The following is a 25,177-nucleotide window of genomic DNA, read 5'->3' on the forward strand; positions in this document are numbered from 1 at the left end:
AATCTGAGGACGATCGGGAGGAGAACACTCCAAGAAGAAGGCATTACTATCATGAGTTAGTCATCGCCTTTAACAAGATCCATCAAGGTAACACTCAACTAGTTTCGTTGTATTTTCCATTACTTGTTTTTGGGACTTGTGCAGAAAGAGGATTGGGAAAGAGATTTGGCATGGAGAAAATCCCCCACAAACTCTTAGGACGCGCCTTGATTAAAATATTTGGGGCCTATATGACTTTCAGCAAATTCCAGGAAAATTCACCGACTGGACACGTCCGTCCTTCTAGGACGCGTCCTCCAGGTAACATTCCAAGTTCCATATAATTGTGTTTATTGTAGGTAGGAAATCTTATCAGGAAAAAATCTCATGAGTTACCAAGTGCTGCGTCACAATATATTAAGGCGCGCCCTCTGCATGTGAAACATTCAGTGGAGAATTGCCCTCCCAGGGCGCGCCCTCAGAAGAAAAAGTCTATGGAAGTTTTCAATGAAGATGTCATGATAATCAGATGAGTTATAGTCACTACTTGAAGAATGGCTCGACTGGAACTAATTCCTCATCTTTCAAGACGCGCCCTTTCCTTAAGGCGCGCCCTCAAAAAAAAATATTGATGGTGAGGTGAACTTTATTGACCACAAGGAGAATCTTAATATTGGAACTTCAAGAGAAAAGAATCTATCAGAGTAGAGGTACCATGAATCGTAGGACGCACCCCTTAATTGTCAAGGTGAGGCCCCAGGACATGAATGAGCTCCTTCATCTAAGGATATAATGTTATATCCTCAACAGTTATAAGTAAACTCTCCAAGGCTATCTCTCTCAAGGCGCGCCTTTATTGAAATACCCATGTGATCTTCCTCGATATTACATACATGATTTATACATAAGCGAATGAAGTACAATGATCTTCCTAGTATGTCGAGAGTTTAGTTTCAGCGAACGCGCCCTCACATCCTCAATAATCTGAGTGAGTTTTCAGGACGCGCCCTGAGCATATTTGGCTCATATGTTAAGGCTTCTTCTTTCGATATGACTACCAAGGTCATCTGGTTGTCTTTAGCAAAAAGGGAATGTGGGAGTTGCATTAGTTCAGATGAGGAAGATGAGGCTACAAAGTACTTTTGACAAGGTGCACGCTCGGGGGGTAGGTTACCTCTCATTAGTTCTGTGGTGTTACATATTGCCACATGAGTAAGGTACATGGCTTTTCCTAAAAACAAGAGAGATGCTTAAGGTCGGAAAAATACTCATGTTTAAGGAAACTCTTAACTTTAAGAAAATGTCTCTGAGAGTGAGATGCCCTTTATCAGATGCCACTTCGTGAGATGCCTCGTTGGGAGATGTTTCAACAAGAGATAGTTTCTGCATCGCTTGAGCTTTGTTAAAGATAAAAACCTTCTAAAAATATTGATATTTGATTTAGTTTTGTTACATGAAGATTTTGTAGAAGACCCTTGTCGAGGTAGATGCTCCTCTTACAGAGGACGCGCCCTCTAAGGATGTTAGCTTGTCGAGGTAGACGCGCCTCTTACAGAGGTAGCTCCCTTAAAGAATGATTTCCCTTGTCGAGGTGGATGCGTCTCCGACAGAGGACGCGCCCTCCAAGGATGATTTCCCTTGTCGAGGTGGATGCGTCTCTGACAGAAGACGCGCCCTCCAAGGATGAATACCCTTGTCGAGATAAGACGCTCCTCTTAGAGAGGACGCGCCCTCCAAGGATGAAGACCTTGTCGAGATAAGCCACTCCTCTTAGAGAGGACACTCCAAGGATGAAGACCTTGTCGAGATAAGCCGCTCCTCTTAGAGAGGACGCGCCCTCCAAGGATGTTAGCTTGTCGAGATAGACGCACCTCTTACAGAGGTAGCTCCCTTAAAGAATGATTTCCCTTGTCGAGGTGGATGCGTCTCCGACAGAGGACGCGCCCTCCAAGGATGATTTCCCTTGTCGAGGTGGATGCGTCTCTGACACAGGACGCGCCCTCCAAGGATGAAGACCTTGTCGAGATAAGCCGCTCCTCTTAGAGAGGACGCACCCTCCAAGGATGTTAGCTTGTCGAAGTAGACGCTCCTCTTAGATAAGACGCGCCTTCCAAGGGTGATTCCCCTTGTGGAGGTGGACGCTCCTCTCATAGAGGACGCGCCCTCCAAGAATGATACTCTTGTCGACGTGGACGCTCCTCTCATCGAGCAAAACGCTCCTCGTAAAGAGGACGCGCCCTCTAATGATGTTAATTATTTGAGGAAGACGTCACCTCTTTAAAGGGTGCGCCCTCTAAAAATAGATGATTGAAGAAGATTGTAAAAGTTTTGACTTTGATTTGAATAAATGAATCACGTTATTTGTCGAAAAGATGAGATCAGCGGTTTGGAGTCATGATTTGGAAAGAAGCAGGAAATCAAATATCGAATGGTATTGTGTCATCGGTGGAAGGATCACTATCACCAACAAGGCACGTCCTCCTTGCGTCAAATATTATTTATTACTTGAAGATCAGAGAGCTAGTGTTTTATTCTGGTCGCGCTTTCCTTAGTGCGCACCCTCATATGATGACCCTTTCAGTTTAAGGCACGCTCATGGGAGACCAATATTGGGATGAAAAAGTTAGAGAACCCTCAAACCTTTGTTAATGGATTGTGTTTTTCCAAAGTATGTGAGGCGCACACTTTTGTATAAATTCTCTTGTTTCTTACGCCAAGTTAGCTCATGTAAGCTTAGAGATATGGTACATAGGTGGTAAACCTCTCTAGACAAACCAAGGTTAAAGTTATCAGAAAGAGAAGGGGTATTCATAGGTGAAGGCGGGAAAAAATGTGAATAACAATTGTGAACGCGGTAAAGAGTGAGAGCGCGCCGTCTTGGTCAATAAGGAGGATAAGATTCCGAAGACGCGGCCTTAATTGAGAATGCGCCCTCATAGAGGAAGATGTAGAAGACGCATACTCATACGAGTGGAGGATGACACAAATTTTTGCTTGGATGTAGATATTAGAATTCCAATTTTGTTTCCAACTTCATATAGAATTCAGGGGGTAGTTGTTATAGCCAAAATTTGGTATTGGATCATCTCGGGTTAAATACGGGTCAATTGGAATTGAATTGGGGCAAGAAGATGAATAATTAGGTTTTGGTCTACATTGTATGAAGCGAAGATGCGCCATGTATATGTAGGATGCGTCCATGATTGTGTAGGCTGTATTTTGGGTTGTCATGTAAAGAGATGAGCAGGAAGATATTGAAAGGAGGAGGACGCGCTCAAGGCGCAGGACGCGCCCTGATAAGTAAAAATAATGGGATGAGCTGTACAGGTAATAAGGTTGCCAAGCAAGGAGAATATGTGTATTTTACAAGGGGAGGACGCGTCCTGCCTCCTGGAGATGCACACTTTGGGATGGTTGAGCTTGTTCTCATTCAAGACAAAGCAAATAGAGATACTTGGAAGATATAGCAATATCTGGAGTTCGTAGCGTCAGGACGCGCCCAATCGTTCAGGACGCGTCCTATGTGTGAAGAATGCATGATCAAGAGTAAGTTTAAAGCAAGACAAGCGTGGAAGGAGCAATGGAGGATTATTTTCACTAACATATTTATTGCAGGAACTCTTTGAAGAATTCCCTCCTTGAGACGGTCAAGGAGGGGGATGTCCGTGAAAAGCTTGAAGGCCTCCAGGGGTATGCCTGATGATTGAAGGCCTCCTCCTGTATTCAACGGGTGTCCTCGTTGGGGATGCGGGGTTAACTTTGGTGTGTGCTTTGGGAACTCTGTTCTTGTATTCAATGGGTGTCCTCATTGGAGAACTTTGGAGTCATCCTGCACTTTGCACCCAAGAGCTTGGGATCGCCTGTCCTGCTATCTGGTGGGTTATCCTCATTCGGGGGACAGGGACGCGTCTGGCATTTGGGGTGAACCGTGGCTATACCTGTGTTCGTAATTCAAGGGAGATAGCTGTAGCGGAATGTTATCCTTGCGCAGGGAGATGCATTATCCGTGAAGTCCTGCGATTACAAACGAGCCTTGGGCCTTCGCGGTTGGGCCTCATAGTTGGACATTCCTAAAGCTAGCGGAAGATGGATTATGGACCGGGCCTGGGAATAAGAAGTCTAAGCCCATTAGATTTCTTATTCCCCAAGAACTACGTGAGCTTGATTCCCTATAAATAGGGATACGTAGGCAAATTGTGAGGGGTCGGAAGCGAGAGCCATAAGGAGCCACCACCAACCCTAAGCAATCTCAGCCCCCAATTTATCACAACCACCACACTCCGCTCACTTTTCAGGCGAAGAACCACCATTGTAGATCTTGATTCCGGCGACGAACCTCAAACTTTGTTGATACCAAATTCCTCCGTCAACACCACCCATTATACTTGATTAGGTTGAAAAAACTTTAAACTGATTTAATTGAATTGGGATATAAATTTGACTCCAACCGATCAACTAGAATTCTTAACGAGGCGGCGAAAATGAGAAACACGTCCCAACCCGACCTAAATGGGGTTGTCCCATCCCATCCTACTTGAATAGAAAATGAAACATTGAATCGAGAATCAAAATTTTACTTGTTTTAATATCGGGCGGGTATGATATTTGTGTGAACCCCGTGGAGAAAATCCGTCACACCCCGAATATAATATAATATATATTTTTATAATATATTATTATATTTTATATCGCGTGGTATATATTTATAATACCTAATAAAATATAAATAATTTATTTCAGTTGTATACATAATATAATAAAAATGTTGCATGATATTCTAAAAAATAATATTTATTTATTAATTTTATAAAAGTTAATTATTAAACTGGGTGATGGCGTAGGACGGGGAATAAGTTTTACCCCGTGTGTGATGAAAATATTTTATAAATCCCCGCATGGGAAATAAGGTGGATATGAGATATTTTTTTTAATATGGGGTGAACTATGGATAATATCGATCACTGTCCTAAAACCGCCCCGCTGAGAATTCTACGATCATCCTGATTCATGAACACTCCACTGACGAGATAATCCATTCTATGTTATTCTTAATTTGATTCTCAATCTTTCTTAAATATAGTGGAAAAGAAATTTCAATTGAACCGAAATTTAAATGTTACACTGTTTTAAACTAACAGTACTATTTTATTGAAAAAGTTAAATATGATAATTAATTTGTGATGGAAGAAACAAGTTATATTTTAGGCAACAAGTACAATAAAAAAATTACTAACAATCTTATATCATGAAAAATTTAATAATATTGTGCCGGTAAAATACATTATGAAAAATCTAATAATATTATGACGGTGAAATATAATGCCGACTCTTTATACCAGGAATATACAGATTCAACCGCTTGTAATTCAATCGTATTTTGTGCACGTGCAGGCCCTAAATTTATACGTATACTTGTACATGTATTCTTTCAGCTGGCCCTAAATTTTGGCTGCCCAGCACATTGAAATGTGCAGATTTGGGCTAAAAAAATAATAAATTTACAGCTAGTTCAACCCATCCCCACTCGAGGGGGAGAGAGATTCCCGGAGAACCATGCGTGGGGTTGATAATTTAATCCACATTATGTTTTATTTTAATAAACATGCGAATATTTATTTGTGTTTCTTAACGTATTATTCTTTTTAAAATACAAAAATGAAGATTACGTGCATGACTTACAGCTCTAATCGCCAATAATTTATTGCTGATATTAATCAACTTTCCGACTATATTGCCACATTATTTACAAATAAATTTGATAAACGAGATCTGCCTCGGATCATTTACAAACGATTGTTGTAATATTACTAGTTTATAACCTGTGCTTTGCATACGGATATTTCAAAAATTATTTAATAAAATAAATAAATAAATTTATAATTAAAACTGAATAATATAATTCTGAAAGATTAAGTTATCTATTAATAATATAGTAAGTGTATTGCATCTGTATATTATGATAAATTTATTTAAGAACTACTTTCGTTATATAAGTTATTTTTATGTTATATATTTTATGAAATTATTTCTATAAATAGATTTGTCAAAATTTAAAGTTTACTTCAAATTTATATTAAAAACTTACCATAAATAACATAATTCATATTTAAAATTGTATTGCAAAGTTTCTATAATTAAAATGAGTCATAATAAATATATGGATCTTTTATAAACTTAATATGGATACCAAACCTAAAAATGGATAGTCCACGGGGTCAAATTAAAGTTAAAAATTATATCTGAATCAAAATATGGATACCAAACCTTACGAAAGAGTTATCCATCAACAATCAAAATCATTATAGCGTGAACATTTAAGCCAAAATGACGTGATTTCTAACAATGTTTTATCGTTGATGACCCAATTAATCAACAACTAATCACAAACTATCTCGAAATTTAACAATTTTCTAAAAATTATTCACCTCTATTTGAAAATAAACGAATAATTTTTAATCAAATCCAACTCAAATCACAATTACGAACCTTCCTTACGAGTAATTTCATATGATAGAAATATTTTATTATATATTAAAATTAATCGAGATGTACTTAAACTAAACCAGATCAATATCTCGCATCGCGCCGGCCGTAAACTCCATCAAATTTTCTGCGGTGGATAGTCATAACGGATAAGACTCCACCCCCACAACTCCACATCTTCAAAAAGCACTCTCAGTCAAATCCAACGGCCAATATCAATCCATTCCACGTGTCATTAGATCATCCATCCATCATCCTCGTGGACCCCACATTCACTCTCTCCCTTTATTATACCTTTTGACACAACATAACACAACACATTAATCTCATCTCTCTCCTCAATCTCTCTCATCTCCCTCTCTCTCTCCCTGTTCCTCCCAAACTAACTTCAACAACGAACACAAATACACATACAAACGTACATCAGATCTGTATCTACGTATAAGCTGTTTGAACTACTTCTAAGCTTATATAATTATATATGCTTGCACAGCAGATCTGTGAGTATATCTATCGAGTAAAATTGTTCATTTCTTAGTGGCATATTTGTAATTTCACTGTTTTTACTATGTCAAGTTAAATTGTGTGTGTTTTTAGTGTGTGAACTGGTGTTTTCAGACAAGAAGTGTTTGAAGACTTGAAGTAGTTGTTCTAGTTCCCAGGGGTAGTTTTGTAATTTCACATGTTTCTGGAAGTGTGTTTTTGGTGTGTGTAATAGTGTAGCTAGAACTAGAAGCAATGTGGTTTTGAGTTCGATAAATTAATAATCTCGATAAATCAATAATCTCGATAAATTAATAATCTCGATAGATTAATAAAATTATTGGTTGATTTAGAGAGGCGTTGTAATTTTAGTTACATTAGTGTGTGTACTGTTGAAATGGCATATTCATTTCCAGAAGAAGTGTTAGAATACGTGTTGTCGTTTATAAAGTCCGATAAGGATCGAAATGCTGTTTCATTAGTGTGTAAATCTTGGTACGAGATTGAGAGGTGGTGTAGGAAGAGGGTTTTTATAGGGAATTGTTATGCGGTGAGTCCAATGATTATGATTAGGAGGTTTCCGGAGATTAGGTCAGTGGAGATTAAGGGGAAGCCACATTTTGCGGATTTTAATTTGGTTCCGGAAGGGTGGGGAGGGTATTTTTATCCGTGGGTCATTGCGATGTCTAAGGCTTATCCAATGTTGGAGGCGATTAGGTTGAAGAGGATGGTTGTGAGTGATGAGTGTTTGGAGATGATTGCCAAGAGTTTTAAGAATTTTAGGGTCTTGGTTTTGTCGTCTTGTGAGGGGTTTTCGACAGATGGGCTTGCTTCTATTGCTGCTAATTGCAGGTACAAAATTACTCTATTTTGTGTGTTTTTACTTGTTTTGGTTGATTGTGGATGTATTGATCTGTATTAAAGTTTGGATCTTTGGAATTGAACTTGTTCAAGTGAAGATAAAAAAGAATTTAATAGCAACATAATACTTGGAAAACCAGTGTATGGTTAGAAATTGTATTAATAAATAAAAAGTTTTAATCTTTAAATATCTGGATGTTAATTTAATAAAAAGGTATTGCTATATATTAATCGTTATAGGATTTAGCGGTTGCACTGCACACACCGATTCATGTGATTTTGGCTGTTTAGAATATCACTAACCTGATTAATGTAGAGGAGTTTGTGACTTTATTAAAAAAAGTGAGGTAGAGGATAGTATACCAGTTGGAAAGTGTGTTTTTATGTAAAGAAAGTTTGAATCTGGTGATCTTAATTTAGGCTGGTGATCCTTCTTCATTTTTTCCCTTTCTCTTTTGAAATTTGAGCTCTCATTGGTGAAGTGGGTTATATTCTGCTTTAACCGGGACTCCGGGAGGAAACTCTCTTAGTTTTAGTTATAAAAAACACAGTCTTGGCTGTTGGCCCTAACTTGAAAGTTTTCTTTTATGTTGATGAAAACCTATTGGTTATTGCATCTGGTTTTCCGTTGTGTCCCTTTAATTTGTCAACCTTAGGAACTGTAATCCCATGCTTTTCCCACGTAAAGAGTGGTTGGCCTGAAACTAAATGTGTAGTTCCTTATTTTTTTATGATTCTTTACTTTGAACTGACGATACAATGGTTGTTGGAACAGGAATTTGAGAGAATTGGACTTGCGTGAGAGTGAAGTGGAAGATTTGAGTGGACATTGGTTAAGCCACTTTCCTGATACTTGCACATCGTTGGTATCACTAAACATAGCTTGCCTAGGTTCTGAGGTGTGTTTCTCATCCCTAGAGCGCCTTGTTTCTCGGTGTCCCAACCTGAGAAAGCTTCAGCTCAACCGTACGGTTCCTCTTGAGAAGCTACCTAACCTGCTCTGCAGAGCTCCTCAACTAGTTGAGTTAGGTACAGGTGCGTATTCGGCAGAACTCAGACCAGAGTCACTATCAAACTTAGTAAATGCCTTCACAGGTTGCAAGAAACTAAAAGCTTTGTCTGGGTTTTGGGATGTGGTACCGTTATATCTTCCAGCTATTTATCCAGTCTGTTGTGGACTCACATCTTTGAACCTGAGCTATGCTAATATCCAAAGTCCGGATATTATCAAGCTTGTTAGCCAGTGTCAGAATTTGCAGCGCTTATGGGTATATCTGATTTCTTAAATATATGACTATATTGAATCTTCTTACATATTTAACCAGTGTTCAAATTTCTTGCAATGTTTTTTGAATTTTAAATGGGTAATTACTTCAGGTGTTGGATTACATTGAAGACAGTGGCCTAGATGTCCTTGCTTCTTGTTGTAAAAATCTGGAGGAATTAAGGGTATTTCCCTCTGATCCATATGAGTTGGAACCAAATGTGCCCTTAACAGAACAGGGGCTTGTCTCTGTTTCTGAAGGCTGCCCCAAGCTCCACTCTGTTCTATTCTTCTGCCGCCGGATGTCAAACGCTGCACTGGTTACCATTGCTAGGAATAGTCCGAACCTAATTCGTTTCCGTTTATGTATTCTTGAAGCCCGTGCTCCAGATTACCTAACTAATGAACCGCTTGATGCTGGTTTTGGCGCCATAGTGGAGAACTGCAGAAAACTGCGAAGGCTTTCGTTGTCAGGATTTCTCACTGATCGTGTGTTTGAGTACATTGGCAAACATGCAAAGAAATTAGAGATGCTCTCTATAGCATTTGCTGGAGATGGTGATATGGGCCTCCATCATGTATTGTCTGGGTGTGATAGCCTTCGTAAGCTTGAGATTAGGGACTCCCCTTTTGGAGATCAGGCTCTATTGGCGAATGCTGCAAAGCTGGAGACAATGCGATCCCTTTGGATGTCTTCTTGCTCGGTGAGTTATGGAGCATGCAAGCTGCTAGGACAGAAGTTGCGTAGGCTCAATATTGAAGTAATAGATGAGAGAGGAACCCCCGAGTCGAGGCCTGAAAGCTGTCCTATTGAGAAAATTTATATTTACCGGACACTCTCAGGGCCAAGATTTGACACGCCCAACTTTATTTGGACTATGGACGAAGAAGGCAATTCACCATTGGGGATTGCATGAATTTTTTTCCAGTCTATGTAATGGAATTGAAAGGTACACACTTATGTGCACAACTCATTTGTTCATTCATCGTAATGATGCTGTATATTTGCAGTGGAAGACGATCGGGAATAGTCGTTAAGAGGCTATGTTATAAAGGCTCCAGAGATCGTGCACCCAAATATGCTGTTCCTGGCTGCCTTATATTCTAGTTAGTATAGTAACTAATAAACAGTGAAACACCCTAGCTATGGATTATGTATCATGTATTCATGTATACAACATGTTCTCATGGTTGCACTTTGTTCTAGCAAAACTGATTGCATGAACTAGTGACAACTCTTTCTATAGATTCATGTATGATGTATAAAACACCTGCCATGTATTCACTCTATCTCCAGTTTTTGTTCTTAAACATTGGATTCTAAATTCATTTACACACGGGTTGCAACTATTATAGATTCTTGTAACATGAACAAGGTTCATGTTAGAGGATGAGATAGTAGTCCGGCTGCTGTGCATGTGATAGGTTAGAAGAGATTAGTGCAGAAAAGATTTGCATAACTTTTAAGAGTTGTTCACACTCACTTTATCTTACAAACACCAGATTACAGCTGAGTTATTAAAAGAAAAGACTAGAAGAGCAGCACAACAGAGACATAACATTAACCCAATAAAACACAAAGTCTTGATGTCTCATAATAAAGCTGTACAGCTATTTTCTTGTTTAAAGACATCAGTAACAGTATCAGTATCAGAACTTTGGCTGTAACTAATAAATCTGTACTTACATTCATATGATTTGATAATGCCTACACGTTTTGATTCACTTGTATTGATGGTGATCATCATTTATATTCTCCTACTCTCCCTGCAGTTATGATTTCATTGATGGATTCCTTTTCCTCTGTTTTCATCTCCCTAATGATTTTACAGCATGCTTTCTTCAGTTATTTTCCCAGTAGTAATGCTTGGTATATCACTTTTTGGCCCACTTTCTGTGATGAATATATGTGTAAATTATGGTCAACTGATTTTTAAAACGCTAGTTGGAACGATGCAAAATCATAATGCATATTCTCATGCACCATAAGATCTTAACACAATGAGAATTTTCTGATAATATGCAAATATAAAGTACCTAAGATTAAACACAGATGCAGAATTGTTGCATATCTAAACCTTATTTAATATCATTACTCCACAAGAAAATTTCTCATTCAAATTTTGCATCAAGTATCAACTAATCTTAAGTTTATTTTATGCAGGTGCCTACTGCCTAGTGCCTTCCAGTGTAACCTTAAAGAAACAATTAATTCAACTGAATGCCCTTCCCCTTTAATAAAGTTTGATCCATTGGACTGTCATTTTATTAGACCAACACTCAAAGGCTCAACTTGTTCAAGAGTATACTTCATTTACAGTTTATACAGCACAGAGGCCCAACTTGTGTAGATTATTTTTGAAAAAAATGAAAAGGTTTCATAAACCACATTACCAGTATATTCTTGCCAATTTAGAATGCATGCAAGCTGAAATGAACTAGAAAGAAAATGAATGTAAGCAAGAAATAGTATAGTGTATTTCATATAATTTCCCTTTTAGGGGAAGTCAAGATTTAAGTTCATTACAAATCAAGGAGTTTTTGTTTATATTATGCTATATGAAGAGGAGACTGATACATGCATTTTGGTGCCAAACTTCATCTTATGTTTGTTTGTTTCCTTCAATGCTCCTCTAGATTCCATGTCCATCTCTTCTGATTAGTACAAATTTGCAACTGAATTGATTAGTATTCCACAGCTAATACTGTGTTGCATTGGACATGATCTTCTTCATCATCATGATCAGTAGCTATAACTACTGATACCACAACTTCTTGATGATCAGCCGGTCTCGAGTTTTGTTCATTCCTGTTTGTGTCATCCTCTAACATTTCTAACTCGATCTTCACATTTTTCTTCATGTCATCCTCTGGCATTTCTGAATCAGTCTTCTCGAGGGAGGGATTTACGTGTTTGTTTACCTTCATCTCCATATCGATGTTCACAATGGGAAGAATTTCGTGTTTGCTTTTGTCCTTGTAGATCATGTAGAGTACCATTTGGAGTATCCCGAAACTAAAACCAAGCACATTTGGTGTCTGATCATGCAACAACAATCTTCAGTAATAATTAGTAGTCAAGCAATAGAATCTAACTGAATTTGATGTGGTATCTAGCGAAAAGATTAGCATTACTTACCGCGATGAAGTAATCATCTTCCAGAACACCGTAAAAGAACCAGATGACAGCACAGATAGTAAGGAAGAAAGACAGTGAAACTGGCATAAATTCCACACTCTTTGTTCTAATAACCAGCCTCTGCATCAGTAACATGTATAATATTAAGCTATTTTTTCTGAATTATATTTTTACTGGATTTTTACGGGTGCTGATCCCTGACAATCATGTGCACTGCTTCCTGACCGTTGGATCGTTGATCCTTGATCCCTGAAGCAGTGTGTTGGATAACTGTTCCACGACACATGATTGTCAGGGAACACGACCCATTTTTACGAGTACAAAATCTGTACAAATCTGCAGATTTCTTAGTTACCATAATGCTGAGAGGAGCAACAAAAACACAAACAGAAAACACAGCACATATCCATCCAACAACCGTGAGACGGTCATTCCCTCCGAAAAATTTCAATGTTGTAAATATGATTGTACCGAAAAGAACTCCGTTCATCAGAACAAGCAGTTTGGCAGTAAATTTCTGTCCAAAATAAAAAGGCGATCAAATTAAAATAAACATAATTAAGTTCGAAAATAGAGTATATTCACAATACCTTGGCATCCTTTGGTGCATAAATCATGAAGAGCAAAATATATGCAGATTCAATAAAGATTCCAATGGTGTTAATAGTGATTAACCAAACACCATTAGGCTTAAGCTTTCCGTAATACAAAGTTAACATGGCACTGAACAATGCTACAACATATGGTATTGCTTGAAACCCTTCTGTTGATTTCTTCCTGTAGATTCTCAGAAATGTAGGTCTGCATATAAAGAAATATTGATGTATGAGTATGACATATTTAACAATGTGTGAAAATGAAGTTAAAATTTAGTAGCTAGTTGAGAATAAGATCTTACAATGGGGCCAAATACACGAAGAAAGAAACGATGTTTCCTGTCGATGATCAAGTACATTTAACTAATTTAGAAGTAGATAATTAATCGAGAGAAGAATTGAAGACGGGACAATAACAATGAAGTTTACCTAGAATGCCGAAAACAGAAACCATCTCAACGTCGAGATGATGGTTAATGAAAGCCATATCTGGAGAAGCTCTCCCTCTAAACACTCTCAAGTTGAGAGGATCTTAAGGTTTGTTTGGAAACTGAGCTTGTGAAACTCTGATGCATTTGCAACATTTATATAGTGGCCCAAAAAGTGAAGCTAACTATTGTTAGCAAGTTCTAGTGGAGACTCCTGGCTTTGAGTTTGAGTTGAGCTGCTTCTAAACTCATCTTCTGCATGTTTTTGCCAAAATAACAACATTTTAAGGACTATTTTAGGGCTTTTATTGTCATGCATGCGCATGCCTCGTCTCTCTCCCCCTCACTCCCATGAAATTAACCGAACGTTCAACAATTTTTTTCTTGTTTCGAATCCTCAACATCGTAAAAGGAGCGTATACCAATAAATTTGATAATAATTTATCAATACGACAAGTGTTTTTAGCTGTTTCTGCCAATTTGTTTTTTCTTTTAAAAAATGTAATATTTATTATAGTCCGCTAACAATATGATTTGATCGTTCGAGTTCGGTCTGATTCGATGATTGATAATTAAATTCGAGAAATTTATCCTATTTTTCGGGTGCATATTTGGCAAAAGCAACGGAGCTTTTCCTGTAAACCTGTGGAAACACACCAATATATGATACAGAGTTTCAATATAATTAACTTCTTATTTAGTGATAAAATGACTAAGCTAAACACATAAGATAAAACTGATTTTTTGCTCATATAAGCAAAATTGAGTACAAGACAAAACAAATTAGAGTTGGAATGATGAGGTGGAAAGTGGAGCCCATTTCAGTTACATTTTATATCAAGGAGCTACACTTGTATGTATGCATTCTTACACGGCTTGCTCTTGCTTTGTAGTTTATACCATGTCTTTTCTTCATTCTATGTATGTATTGAAGGCCATTATTGTATTTTCCCTACATAAATTTATTTTTATACTATCTTTATAAAACTAATGAAGGTAATGATTGGTTATGAAAACCAATGGAAGCCGAGTAAATTAAAAGGAAAATGATAAAGACTCCAAATTTTTATACCAAAAAATTTCCCAAATCTGACGTGTCATAAGAATATTTGGCACATTTTTAATAATAATACGAGACCCGCCTGAATTTATATGCGCCCACGAATTAAAATCAGTCATATGTCAGTTTGGTAAATTTTTTGGGGAAAATATTTGGGTTACCTAGCATTACTCAAATTAAAATCATACTCCATATGTCCCATCTAATTGTATACAATTTTTTTCAATATTCGATACAAGAATATAAATTATATCTTCATAATTTATTTTTTTAATTTTTTTTTATTTTAAAATTCAAATATCAAATTTTTATTTAGAAGAAAAAAAATAAAAACTATTTATAAAATTACACTTTAGACGAGTATTAAAATGCGTGCCCAGTAATTAACTTATAATCTTAAAAGTAATGTTAATTAATCAAGTTGCTTATAACGGAACTATATTAATTTATAGAATTCAACCTATTATAGATTAGATTGAACCCAATGTATATATACTTGCCTGGTTGAGTGAGGAGGTACCTTAAAAAAATGCTCAACAATCTACATACTTCCTTGCTGTAAACTGCAAAATTTGTTTGTTTATTGCCCTACAGCTACTTTGTAATTAAGCATTCTGTTGTTCCCTGTACATTCTTAGTTGTATCCTCTACATTCTGTTCATGTCCATGCATGCTCTTGTATTTATCTTCTTTAGATTGCACATATACAAGGTCAAGGAGGGCGTTGACCAAGTCGAAATCAGTTTATATGAATCTTTAAGGATTGGGAGTAGGGGTGTTTATGGATTCGCCAACCAGATCAAACCAACCCAATCCAACCTATTTTTAGGCTGATTAAATTGTTTTAAAAAAACCCGATTCATGGTTGGGTTAAAAAAATTTCAAACCGTATTAAATAGGTTGGGTACGGGTTCAAGATTTTTTCGACCAATCCAACCCAACCCGATTTAACTTAAGCCTCGTTCGATAATTTAAATATAATCTATACATTATATGCAATTGTACATTATACAATATAAATATTTTCATTTATAGTTATATTTCGTGTATGTGTATATAATTTATGATATGATATACATTACTAAAATTTCAATTCAATCACATTTAAAGAATAATACTATAATCGTAACTTCTACTATTCGAAATTAGCAATTATGTATGGTATTAAAACTTTTTTATATATAATCATTCAATCCGTTCAAACCAACACAACCCGACCCTAACCGATGTATGACGGGTAGGGTTGGGTTACGATTGTATATTTTACGGGTTGGATCGAAAAATTTCAAACCGATTTAATTGGGTTGGGTCATAAAAACGCCTCCAACCGAGCCAACCCGACCCATGAACACCCCTAATTGGGAGCCCATTAATAATTACCCTCTCTGTCCCATTAAATTCTATACATTATTTTTCGGCACGCTTTCAATACTCCTTTAAAATATAACTCCATAATATTTTTAAATTTTTTTTTCTAAAATAAAAGTTTTATATTTAAACTTTTATTTAATTTTTTTAAAAAAAAATATATTATAAAGTTATACTTTATAGAATATTCAAAAAACGCGCAAATAGTAAACGTAGAAAACCCGGTGTGACGGAGGTAGTAATAAAATTAGGAGAATTGAGACGTCGGGGGCGGAATCAAGGACGAACCTATGTTAAAGTCTCGGGTTTTAGTTTTTTTTTTAAAATCTCGATTTTTAGTTAAAAGTTGTTGCTAAGCCTGAAATTTCGATTTTTCAGTTCTGCCGCCATTAATATTTGATTTCAGTTAAAATTTGGTGCCAGACGTCGGATATTGGATTCATGTTGCATACTGGCACTTGGTAGAAACGTGTGGATAATATACATTCAATAATTTTGGGCTGTAAAGATTTAGCGAATTTAGAAGTCTGGTTAGTCGGAAAATACAATGAATAGGAAGGTAGGAGTGTACAGACGAACCGTTCAACCGCATCCAACCGCTCAACTGCTCGCAAGTGAACCGTATTTTGCGGATAATCACGAAACGCGGGTTGGTTGCGGGTTTAAATTTTAAAAACTGTTCATTCGTGGTTTGGATGAGGTTTAAATTTTTGAAAATCGCAATCGCAACTCGCAACATATATTTATAATAAAATATATTTCTAAAAATGTAGTTAATATTATATAAATTAATAAGTATACACATTTATTAACTAATCTGTTAGATATATTTGATAATGTCATGACTAATATGTTTTATGTTTAGATTTCAGATCTTATTTGAACAGGACAAATCAGTACTTAACTGTTGATCAGTACTTATACTGGAAGTCAGGACTTAAGGGATATCAGTACTTATGTTATCAGGAGATAAGCATCAGGAGATAGATATCAGAATTTAAGTGCTGAAGGACGATCAGATAAGGACAGTAGCTGATTAAAGTTAAGAAGATCAAGATAAACATAAGAAGAGATATGCATGAAGAAGGAATTCCGTAAAGAATGGAATACTTGGAAGAAAAGATATCTAATTGATATATATTAGGAAGCAGAATTATATTCCATATCAATTAGCGATTATCTTGTAACTGTGTAATATATAAACACAGACATAGGGTTTACACTAGAAGTGTTATAATTATCGAGAATATTATTTACTGTAACCCTAGCAGCTCTCGTGATTTTTTTGTTCATCACTGAGAGATAACAGTTCCAGATTGTAACAGAGTTTATTGTTTCAATAAAGTTTGTTTTCTGTTACATAAGTTCTTGAAGTTTGATTTGATTGTAATAAACACTGTATTCACCCCCTCTACAGTGAAAGTGTGACCTAACAAGTGGTATCAGAGCCTTCTGTTAACACACATACAGTTAAAGATCCAAACACAATCATGTCTGACACAGAAACTCCAACTAAGCCTACCAAAACTGAGGAATCATCAAAGACATCAATTCAGAGTCGATATGAGACTATCAGAGTTCCCATATTGAGACCATCTGAATATCCCATATGGAAGGTAAGGATGACCATGTTTCTGGAAGCAACAGATCCAGAATACCTTGATAGAATCAAGGAAGGGCCTCACAAACCTACCAAGCTCGCTGTTGTAGTTGCAGGTGAAGCAGCAAAGACTGTACCAAAGGAAAAGAGTGATTACACTGCTGAAGATATAGCATCTATTGCTAAGAATGCCAAGGTACGACACTTACTGCATAGTGCCATTGATAATGTAATGTCAAACAGGGTAATCAACTGCAAGACTGCCAAGGAGATATGGGATGCACTGGAGACAAGGTGTCAAGGAACTGAAACAGTTAAGAAGAACAGGAAGACAATACTCACTCAAGAGTATGAACATTTTGACTCAAAATCTAATGAGTCATTGAATGATTTATATGATAGATTTGTCAAACTTTTGAATGATTTGTCATTGGTTGATAAAGAGTATGATCTTGAAGATACCAACCTAAAATTTCTGTTAGCTCTTCCTGAATGCTGGGATTTGAAGGCAACAACAATAAGAGACAACTACAATCTTGATGAAACAACTCTTGATGAAATCTATGGAATGCTCAAGACTCATGAACTTGAGATGGAACAAAGAAGCAAGAGGAAAGGAGGAAAGTCAAGGAGAGTTGCTCTCAAGGCTGAAGAGGAATCCCCCAAAGCACCTTCCTCAAAGAAAGACAAGGGTAAAGCTCTTTTCATAAAGTCTGATACTGAGTCATCAAGTTCTGAGAGTGATGATGACTCAGATTCTGAAAGCTTGCCTGAAACTGATGCTGATGAGGAGATGATGAAGCTGTGTGCTCTTATGGTGAAAGGAATCACAAAGATTGCATACAGGAAGTTCAGGAAGGGAAAGAAGTTTTCCAGGAAAGGCATAAGTTCTGATAAGAAGAATTTCAGAAGATCTGAAGGAAGAGGAGAAAAGTCTGACAGAGGAGATTACGCCAATGTTAAATGTTATAATTGTGGTGAGAAAGGCCACATATCTCCTGATTGCAAGAAGACCGAGAGTGACAAAGGCAAAGCTCTTGTCACAAAGCAGAAAAGTTGGACAGACACCTCAGACTCTGAAAGTGAGGAGAACTATGCATTGATGGCAAATGCTGATAAATCAAGTTCTGAGAGCAGTTCTGAAGCTGCTGAAACAAAGGGCAACAGGAAAAATATTTTAGTTCTTGACAGTGGATGTTCAGGACATATGACTGGAAATAAGGCCCTGCTATCAGACTTTGTGGAGAAAGCTGGCCCAAGTGTTTCTTATGGAGATGACAACATTGGAAAAACTTTGGGATATGGCAATATCAATCTTGGGAATGTCATCATTAAAGATGTAGCTCTGGTCTCAGGACTTAAACACAACTTACTGAGTATAAGTCAAATCTGTGACAGAGGTTATCATGTTGATTTCTTTGCAGACCATTGTGAAATAGTTAGTAAATCTAAAGGAAAAGTTGTTCTGAAGGGATTCAGGCGTGGTAACATTTATGAAGCTAAGCTTTCAACAAGTTCTGATGGTTCTGCAATCTGTTTAGTGAGTAGAGCCTCAATTGAAGAAAGCTGGAATTGGCACAAGAAACTATCTCATTTAAACTTCAACAAGATAAATGAACTGATCAAGAAAGATCTTGTGAGAGGACTGCCAAAATCAGTGTTTGCTCCTGATGGTCTTTGTGACTCATGTCAGAAGGCCAAACAAAGAAAATCTTCATTCAAGAGCAAGACTGAATCATCAATTCTTGAGCCTTATTATCTACTTCATGTTGATCTATTTGGTCCAGTGAATGTCATGTCTATTGCAAAGAAGAAATATGCGTTGGTCATAGTAGATGAGTTCACCAGATACACATGGGTGTATTTCTTGCACACAAAAAGTGAAACTACATCTATCTTGATTGATCATGTCAAACGTCTGGATAAATTGATCAAAGATTCTGTGAAAATTTTGAGGAGTGATAATGGCACTGAATTCAAGAATCTGATAATGGAAGAGTTCTGCAAAAATCATGGAATAAAGCAGGAATTTTCTGCTCCTGGAACTCCACAGCAAAATGGAGTTGTTGAAAGGAAGAATAGAACTCTCATTGAAGCTGCACGAACAATGCTTGAAGAAGCAAAGCTTCCAACCTATTTCTGGGCTGAAGCTGTGCAGACTGCTTGTTTTACTCAAAATGCAACACTCATTAACAAGCATGGACAAACACCATATGAGATGGTGAAGAACAAGAAGCCAAATCTGAAATACTTTCATGTATTTGGATGTAAGTGTTTTGTTCTCAAGACTCATCCTGAACAGCTATCCAAGTTTGATCTAAAAGCTGATGAGGGAATCTTTGTTGGATATCCACTTTCCACAAAAGCCTTCAGAGTCTATAATTTGAGAACAAAAGTGGTCATGGAATCTATCAATGTCTCTTTTGATGACAAGAAGATCACTGGACTTGAAGATTGCATTGATCATGATCAGCTGAGATTTGAAAATGAAGATTCATATTCTGATACCTTAAATCCTGACAGTCTAAGTTCTAATACTGTAAACTCTGATGGATTAAACTCTGATGTTATTGAAACTGTGGTGACTACGTCAAAGGAAGATGCACCAATGCAGGGGGAGCATACTCAAGATATTATCACATCTCAAGAAGCATCAGAACACACATCTGGCTCTTCAAGTTCTGATTCGTCAAGTTCTGATAAGCCAAGTACTGATAGTGCTGAAAATCTAAATGCTGAAGAATCCAACTCAGAGAGCATAATTTCAGGGGGAGCATCAGAAAATGAAAAAGAAGACATCATGAATCATGGGGGAGCATCCAGTTCTAGAGAAAACCTTCCATCTGCAAGGAAGTGGACAAAATCACATACACCTGATTTGATAATTGGAAATCCTGATGCAGGTGTCAGAACTAGAACAGGTACTTCTAATGAATGTCTTTACAATTCTTTTCTCTCTCAGTCTGAGCCAAAGAAAGTGGAAGAAGCTCTTCAAGATGCTGATTGGGTGCAAGCAATGCAGGAAGAGTTGAATGAATTTGAAAGAAACAAAGTCTGGACCTTAGTGCCAAGACCTAAGAATAGATCTGTTGTTGGTACAAAATGGGTATTCAGAAATAAAACTGATAGTGATGGCATAATTACAAGGAACAAGGCAAGGCTGGTTGCAAAAGGATATTCTCAACAGGAAGGAATTGACTATGATGAAACATTTGCGCCAGTTGCTAGGTTAGAAGCCATAAGGATATTCATGGCTTATGCTGCTCACAAAAAGTTTACTGTCTTTCAAATGGATGTGAAAAGTGCTTTTCTCAATGGAGAATTGGAGGAGGAAGTATATGTTGAACAACCTCCAGGCTTTGTAGATTCCAAACATCCAGATTATGTCTACAGGCTTGATAAAGCACTTTATGGACTTAAGCAAGCTCCTAGAGCATGGTATGAGACTTTAGCTCAGTTTCTTCTGGAAAGTGGATTCAACAGAGGAACTATTGACAAAACACTGTTCTATCTCAACCATGGCAATGACTTACTTTTGGTCCAGATTTATGTTGATGATATCATTTTTGGGTCTCCAAATGACAAACTTTGCAAAAAGTTTGCCAAACTAATGCAGTCAAGATATCAGATGAGTATGATGGGAGAACTTAGTTATTTTCTGGGCCTTCAAGTCAAGCAGAGTGAAGAAGGCACTTTTATTTGTCAATCTAAGTACACCAGAAACTTGCTGAAGAAATTTGGAATGCAAGACTGTTCAAGTGCATCCACTCCCATGGCCACTGCAACAAAACTGGATAAGGATACTGGTAATTCAGTAGATATTACTGATTACAGAGGTATGATTGGCTCACTTCTCTATCTAACTGCTAGTAGACCAGATATCATGTTTGCTACCTGCCTTTGTGCAAGATTTCAAGCAGATCCAAGAGAACCTCACTTAACAGCTGTAAAAAGAATCTTTAAGTATCTTAAAGGAACAGCTGATCTAGGATTATGGTATCCTAGAGAATCAGATTTTAAATTAATAGGTTACTCAGATGCAGATTTTGCAGGTTGCAAAATTAACAGGAAAAGCACAAGTGGAAGCTGCCAATTTCTTGGAGGCAGATTGGTTTCTTGGTATAGCAAGAAACAAAAGTCAATTTCCACATCAACTGCAGAAGCAGAGTATATTGCTGCAGGAAGCTGCTGTGCACAGATTCTTTGGATGAAGAATCAGTTACTGGATTATGGGTTAACATATTTCAAAATCCCTATTTACTGTGATAATCAAAGTGCTATTGCTATGACAGGTAATCCAGTTCAACACTCTATGACAAAGCACATCAGCATCAGGTACCATTTCATCAGGGAACATGTGGATGAAGGTACAGTGGAATTGCATTTTGTTCCCACAGATCAACAAGAAGCAGATATCTTCACAAAACCACTGTGTGAAGCTACCTTTACAAGATTGGTAAATGAACTTGGAATGATTTCAGGTTCTTTCTCTAAATCTGCTTAAACTTGTTCTATGTTATCAGACTTTATGATCAGTATTTACAGAATTAATCTCTTTGTGTATTCTGTGCTTAATTGATAAATGTTTTTAAGTACTGACTGTTGTCTGATATATATCTCTTAACTCTAATAAGTGATATATCTGTTTAAGTAATCATTCAATCCTATGAGGATAATTGTGCTAAATACTGACCTACTAGTCTTCAATAAACAAATGATCCCATGAAAAAAGTAATTATTTCTGTGGAAATCTTATGACACAAGCAAATTCTGATAATTGAGCTTAGTTTAGTTTACTTTATTCATCTTATTACTAAGTCCCAAATTAGAATAATGCTACTCATCTGTTTAAGTTCTGATTCTAGTAAAACTGCTGAATGTACTAAGTGCTGATAAACCTCACTTATCAAAAGAAGAATAAAAAGAATCAAAGAATAATATCAGGTACTCCTTTGAGATCTAGAGTAAAAATGTGAATGGGACGACCCAAGTGCATAGCTGGTATTAAGTAAATATGCATTAGAAAAGCAAAATATTTTCTTGGTGACTTTTCACACTCTATGATTACTGGAGAAATACTCTGATAATAGCATAAATTCTGATAAGCAGTCGTAACTCACTTACACTGAGAAGCCACTGTAAAATAGAATTTAAAAAGATGCATAAAATTAGCACAAAAACAGTTGAGGTGGACTCATGCATGAACTCATTTATCAGTAGGTTTCAGGATAATGACAGCTCTTTAGCAAAATTTTAATTATGACTTATTTCTAAGATGTACTGAAGTAAATCAGACTTTACTCTTTATTAGTTATTTAGCTTACTGCACACACAAATCACTCCATATGAATGATGAAATTTTTGTGGTGGTCTATGTTCTTTTAGACAAACAGTCACTGTGTCACCTTGCACAAATTCTGAGGACACGTTCTAGTTATATGTTCTGATGATTAAGTTCTGAAGACTATAACTCAGAACTTGTATGAAAACTTACTAAGATAGATATTCCTTGTTCGAATTAAGACATTATGTTCTGATGACTGTTAAGTTCTGGTATAGGTCTAAGTTCTGATTTTTCAGTCTAACCCTTTACTTGACTTATCTGTGAGTAAAATTTGGTAACAGTCTCAGATTAATTTAGAATATGTTGAAGTGGAAGATTAATAGTCTATGGTTAGGACTAATGGCACTCGTCCTTGAACAGTTCACTCTTGTTACCTGTGCACATTCCTTTTCAAATGATTGTTATTCTTTTTCAAGTCTAGGGAGACGAGGTAGACTTAACTCTATCTGTCAGCATTAAATATCTTCGCGTCTCCTGGCATTCTCTTGCCTATATAAACAGCCACTTCACATTAGCCTTTCCATCAATTTTTCTTACAATTTTAACTTCATATTCTTTTTCAAAAACATCATGGTCCGATTCAACATGTTTTTGAATTACCAAAATTTTCATATGGAGCTAAGTTGCGCCGACTGGCAGCAGGAGTGGCATGTAACTGCCATTCCTGAAGAGATATGGGGCTCTGTCCCACAGGCGGTGCTGAACCGACTTCTGTTCTTCGAGATGGACTACCAGCTTCATCTTGATCGATTGGAGGAGGAAAGGCGGGAAGCTATCCGTCAGCAAGAGCGAATCATTCGACTCGCTATCTTGTTTGTCGAAGATAGGAAGAGGAAGATGACTTAATCTCGTCTTCTTCCTGTTCTTCTTCATCCTCAGCTTTGTCAGGCTTCTTAGCTAGGACTAAGGCTGTTGATGTTAGATTTAGAAGTTTAGGACAAGATTGTAAAAGTTCTGATATAATTTCAATTTCATCAATGTATTATTTTGATATATTAATGGAATTTGTTTTTGTCTTATGATCTTGTCTCTGAGAAATTTTGATACGCATTGATAAATCCTGATAAATATTCGGATGATCGTATAAATTGTGTCTGACTTTAAGTTCTGATAATGTTTTATCAGTACTTACTTAACTGATTGATTTTACTCATTCTCACTCACAGTTTTTTTTTCAGAATATTGATATTGCAGAGTAAAATATTTGAATTAGTAGGAACAGTTTCAATTTTAAATTAAAACTGATTCACCTTGATTAATGGAATCTAGGTAAGTGGAACGGTTTTTCCTTGAAAAACTGCAAGTGGGTGGTAATTATTCCTTATTTACCGTGCCCATTACTTTTTGCCTTCTCTATGTATAACAGGTGTCAAGGTATTTACCACTACTTTTAAATGCATGTCTGCCATGTGTCCTCAACTGTTACTTTTTGTGTATAAGTAAAAGAGAGCAAAGATTGTCAAATCTTTTATTTACCTTTATATTTTATCTCTCTCTTTACTTTTCAACTCTCTCATCTACTGACAATTTTCTTTTAAGAGGCATTTTCTCAAACACATTACAGGTTACCGATTTCTTTCCAAACATAATGGCACCCAAGGACATTCTCTTTGATGGAGCAAAGTTTGTTCCTAATAACTTCTCTGCGATACTAAACACTACAGAGGCACCCTCTGAACTTCATTTCATTCAGGACTTTCTCACTAGTTCTGATATTGGGTTTGCTCTAACTGAGCCTACATCCATTTCTGGAGTTCAAGTACTGGAGTTTTGGAGGAGTGGAGTATATGACAATGGTGGTGCTCAAGGGTCCCCAAGTATAATATTTTCATCAGGGGAAGATGAGTATGTTGTGACTTTGTCTACAGTTAGACAGGCATTACAGCTACCTGAGGACTGTGTTTATTCTACTGTTGATGACTCAGTTCTTCAAAACATGACGGTTAGTCTGGGATATGAAGGAACATTGACCAAGCTTGGACAGTTGAAGAGATCTTTCATAAGGAGGGAATGGAGTTTCTTCTTTGATTGCATTACCAAAGCTTTCGCCAACAAATGTTCAAATTTTGATGCAATTCCCATATTCAGCCAACAAATCGGGTATGCACTTCTAAATCACACTGATTTTGATTATGCACGAGCAGTCTTAGGTTTTATTGGGGATAGGATGACAGAAGATCGCAATACTGTATATTTTGCAAGATTTTGTCAGCTTATTTATAGTTTTTGTTGTAATCCGCCCCAAAATTTTGGTGATCTAATTCCATCTTTCAGAATAGCTAAGAGAGCTTTTACTGATTTATTATCTTCTGATACTAAAAAGGCTGTGTTAAGACCCCTCTTAATACCTTTATCTGTCAAACAAGCCTTAATCACCTATGATCCTGTTAAGTACACTGCACTTTATCCTGATGTTCAAACATCAGAACCTGGTTCATCAGCACCTACCACCTCTACTCAGCCACCTCAAACCTCTCAACCATCTCTCAGAACATATCTCAAGTCCTATGTGAAGCCTACATCTTCTAAGTCAAAGAGAACAAAGATTGTTTCTCAAACACCTCAGAAGAAG

The 25,177-nt window shown here is 36.8% G+C and overlaps 2 protein-coding genes across 2 annotated transcripts; one reads left to right on the top strand and one right to left on the bottom strand.

Annotated features, from left to right (window-relative positions):
* The first annotated feature begins 6,765 nt into the window (after positions 1–6,765).
* On the top strand, positions 6,766–10,381 carry LOC141695123 (protein TRANSPORT INHIBITOR RESPONSE 1-like). Its single transcript, XM_074499380.1, has 3 exons — positions 6,766–7,797; positions 8,582–9,074; positions 9,184–10,381. Exons 1-3 carry the CDS (start codon positions 7,343–7,345, stop codon positions 9,985–9,987), a joined length of 1,752 nt encoding a protein of 583 aa, XP_074355481.1. The 5' UTR covers positions 6,766–7,342; the 3' UTR covers positions 9,988–10,381.
* Positions 10,382–11,526: 1,145 nt separating this feature from the next.
* LOC141695124 (bidirectional sugar transporter NEC1-like) lies at positions 11,527–13,393 on the bottom strand. Its single transcript, XM_074499381.1, has 6 exons — positions 13,235–13,393; positions 13,108–13,144; positions 12,800–13,010; positions 12,565–12,726; positions 12,210–12,329; positions 11,527–12,109 (listed from the first exon to the last, which is right to left on the bottom strand). The coding sequence occupies exons 1-6, from the start codon at positions 13,290–13,292 to the stop codon at positions 11,756–11,758; spliced, it is 942 nt and encodes a 313-aa protein (XP_074355482.1). The 5' UTR covers positions 13,293–13,393; the 3' UTR covers positions 11,527–11,755.
* Positions 13,394–25,177: the final 11,784 nt, after the last annotated feature.

The sequence above is a fragment of the Apium graveolens genome, chromosome 11, assembly GCF_009905375.1.
Source record: "Apium graveolens cultivar Ventura chromosome 11, ASM990537v1, whole genome shotgun sequence".
Classification (NCBI taxonomy): domain Eukaryota; kingdom Viridiplantae; phylum Streptophyta; class Magnoliopsida; order Apiales; family Apiaceae; genus Apium; species Apium graveolens.

Bases quoted from the DNA above. Each gene is read 5' to 3' on its own strand.
- LOC141695124 (XM_074499381.1), bottom strand. From the start codon at position 13,292: ATGGCTTTCATTAACCATCATCTCGACGTTGAGATGGTTTCTGTTTTC. The intron at 13,145-13,234 runs GTAAACTTCATT...GATCATCGACAG, and splicing joins TTCTGTTTTCGGCATTCTAG to GAAACATCGTTTCTTTCTTC. The intron at 12,110-12,209 runs GTAAGTAATGCT...TTGCATGATCAG, and splicing joins AAGATGATTACTTCATCGCG to ACACCAAATGTGCTTGGTTT.
- LOC141695123 (XM_074499380.1), top strand. From the start codon at position 7,343: ATGGCATATTCATTTCCAGAAGAAGTGTTAGAATACGTGTTGTCGTTT. The intron at 7,798-8,581 runs GTACAAAATTAC...TTGTTGGAACAG, and splicing joins TCTATTGCTGCTAATTGCAG to GAATTTGAGAGAATTGGACT. The intron at 9,075-9,183 runs GTATATCTGATT...TAATTACTTCAG, and splicing joins AGAATTTGCAGCGCTTATGG to GTGTTGGATTACATTGAAGA.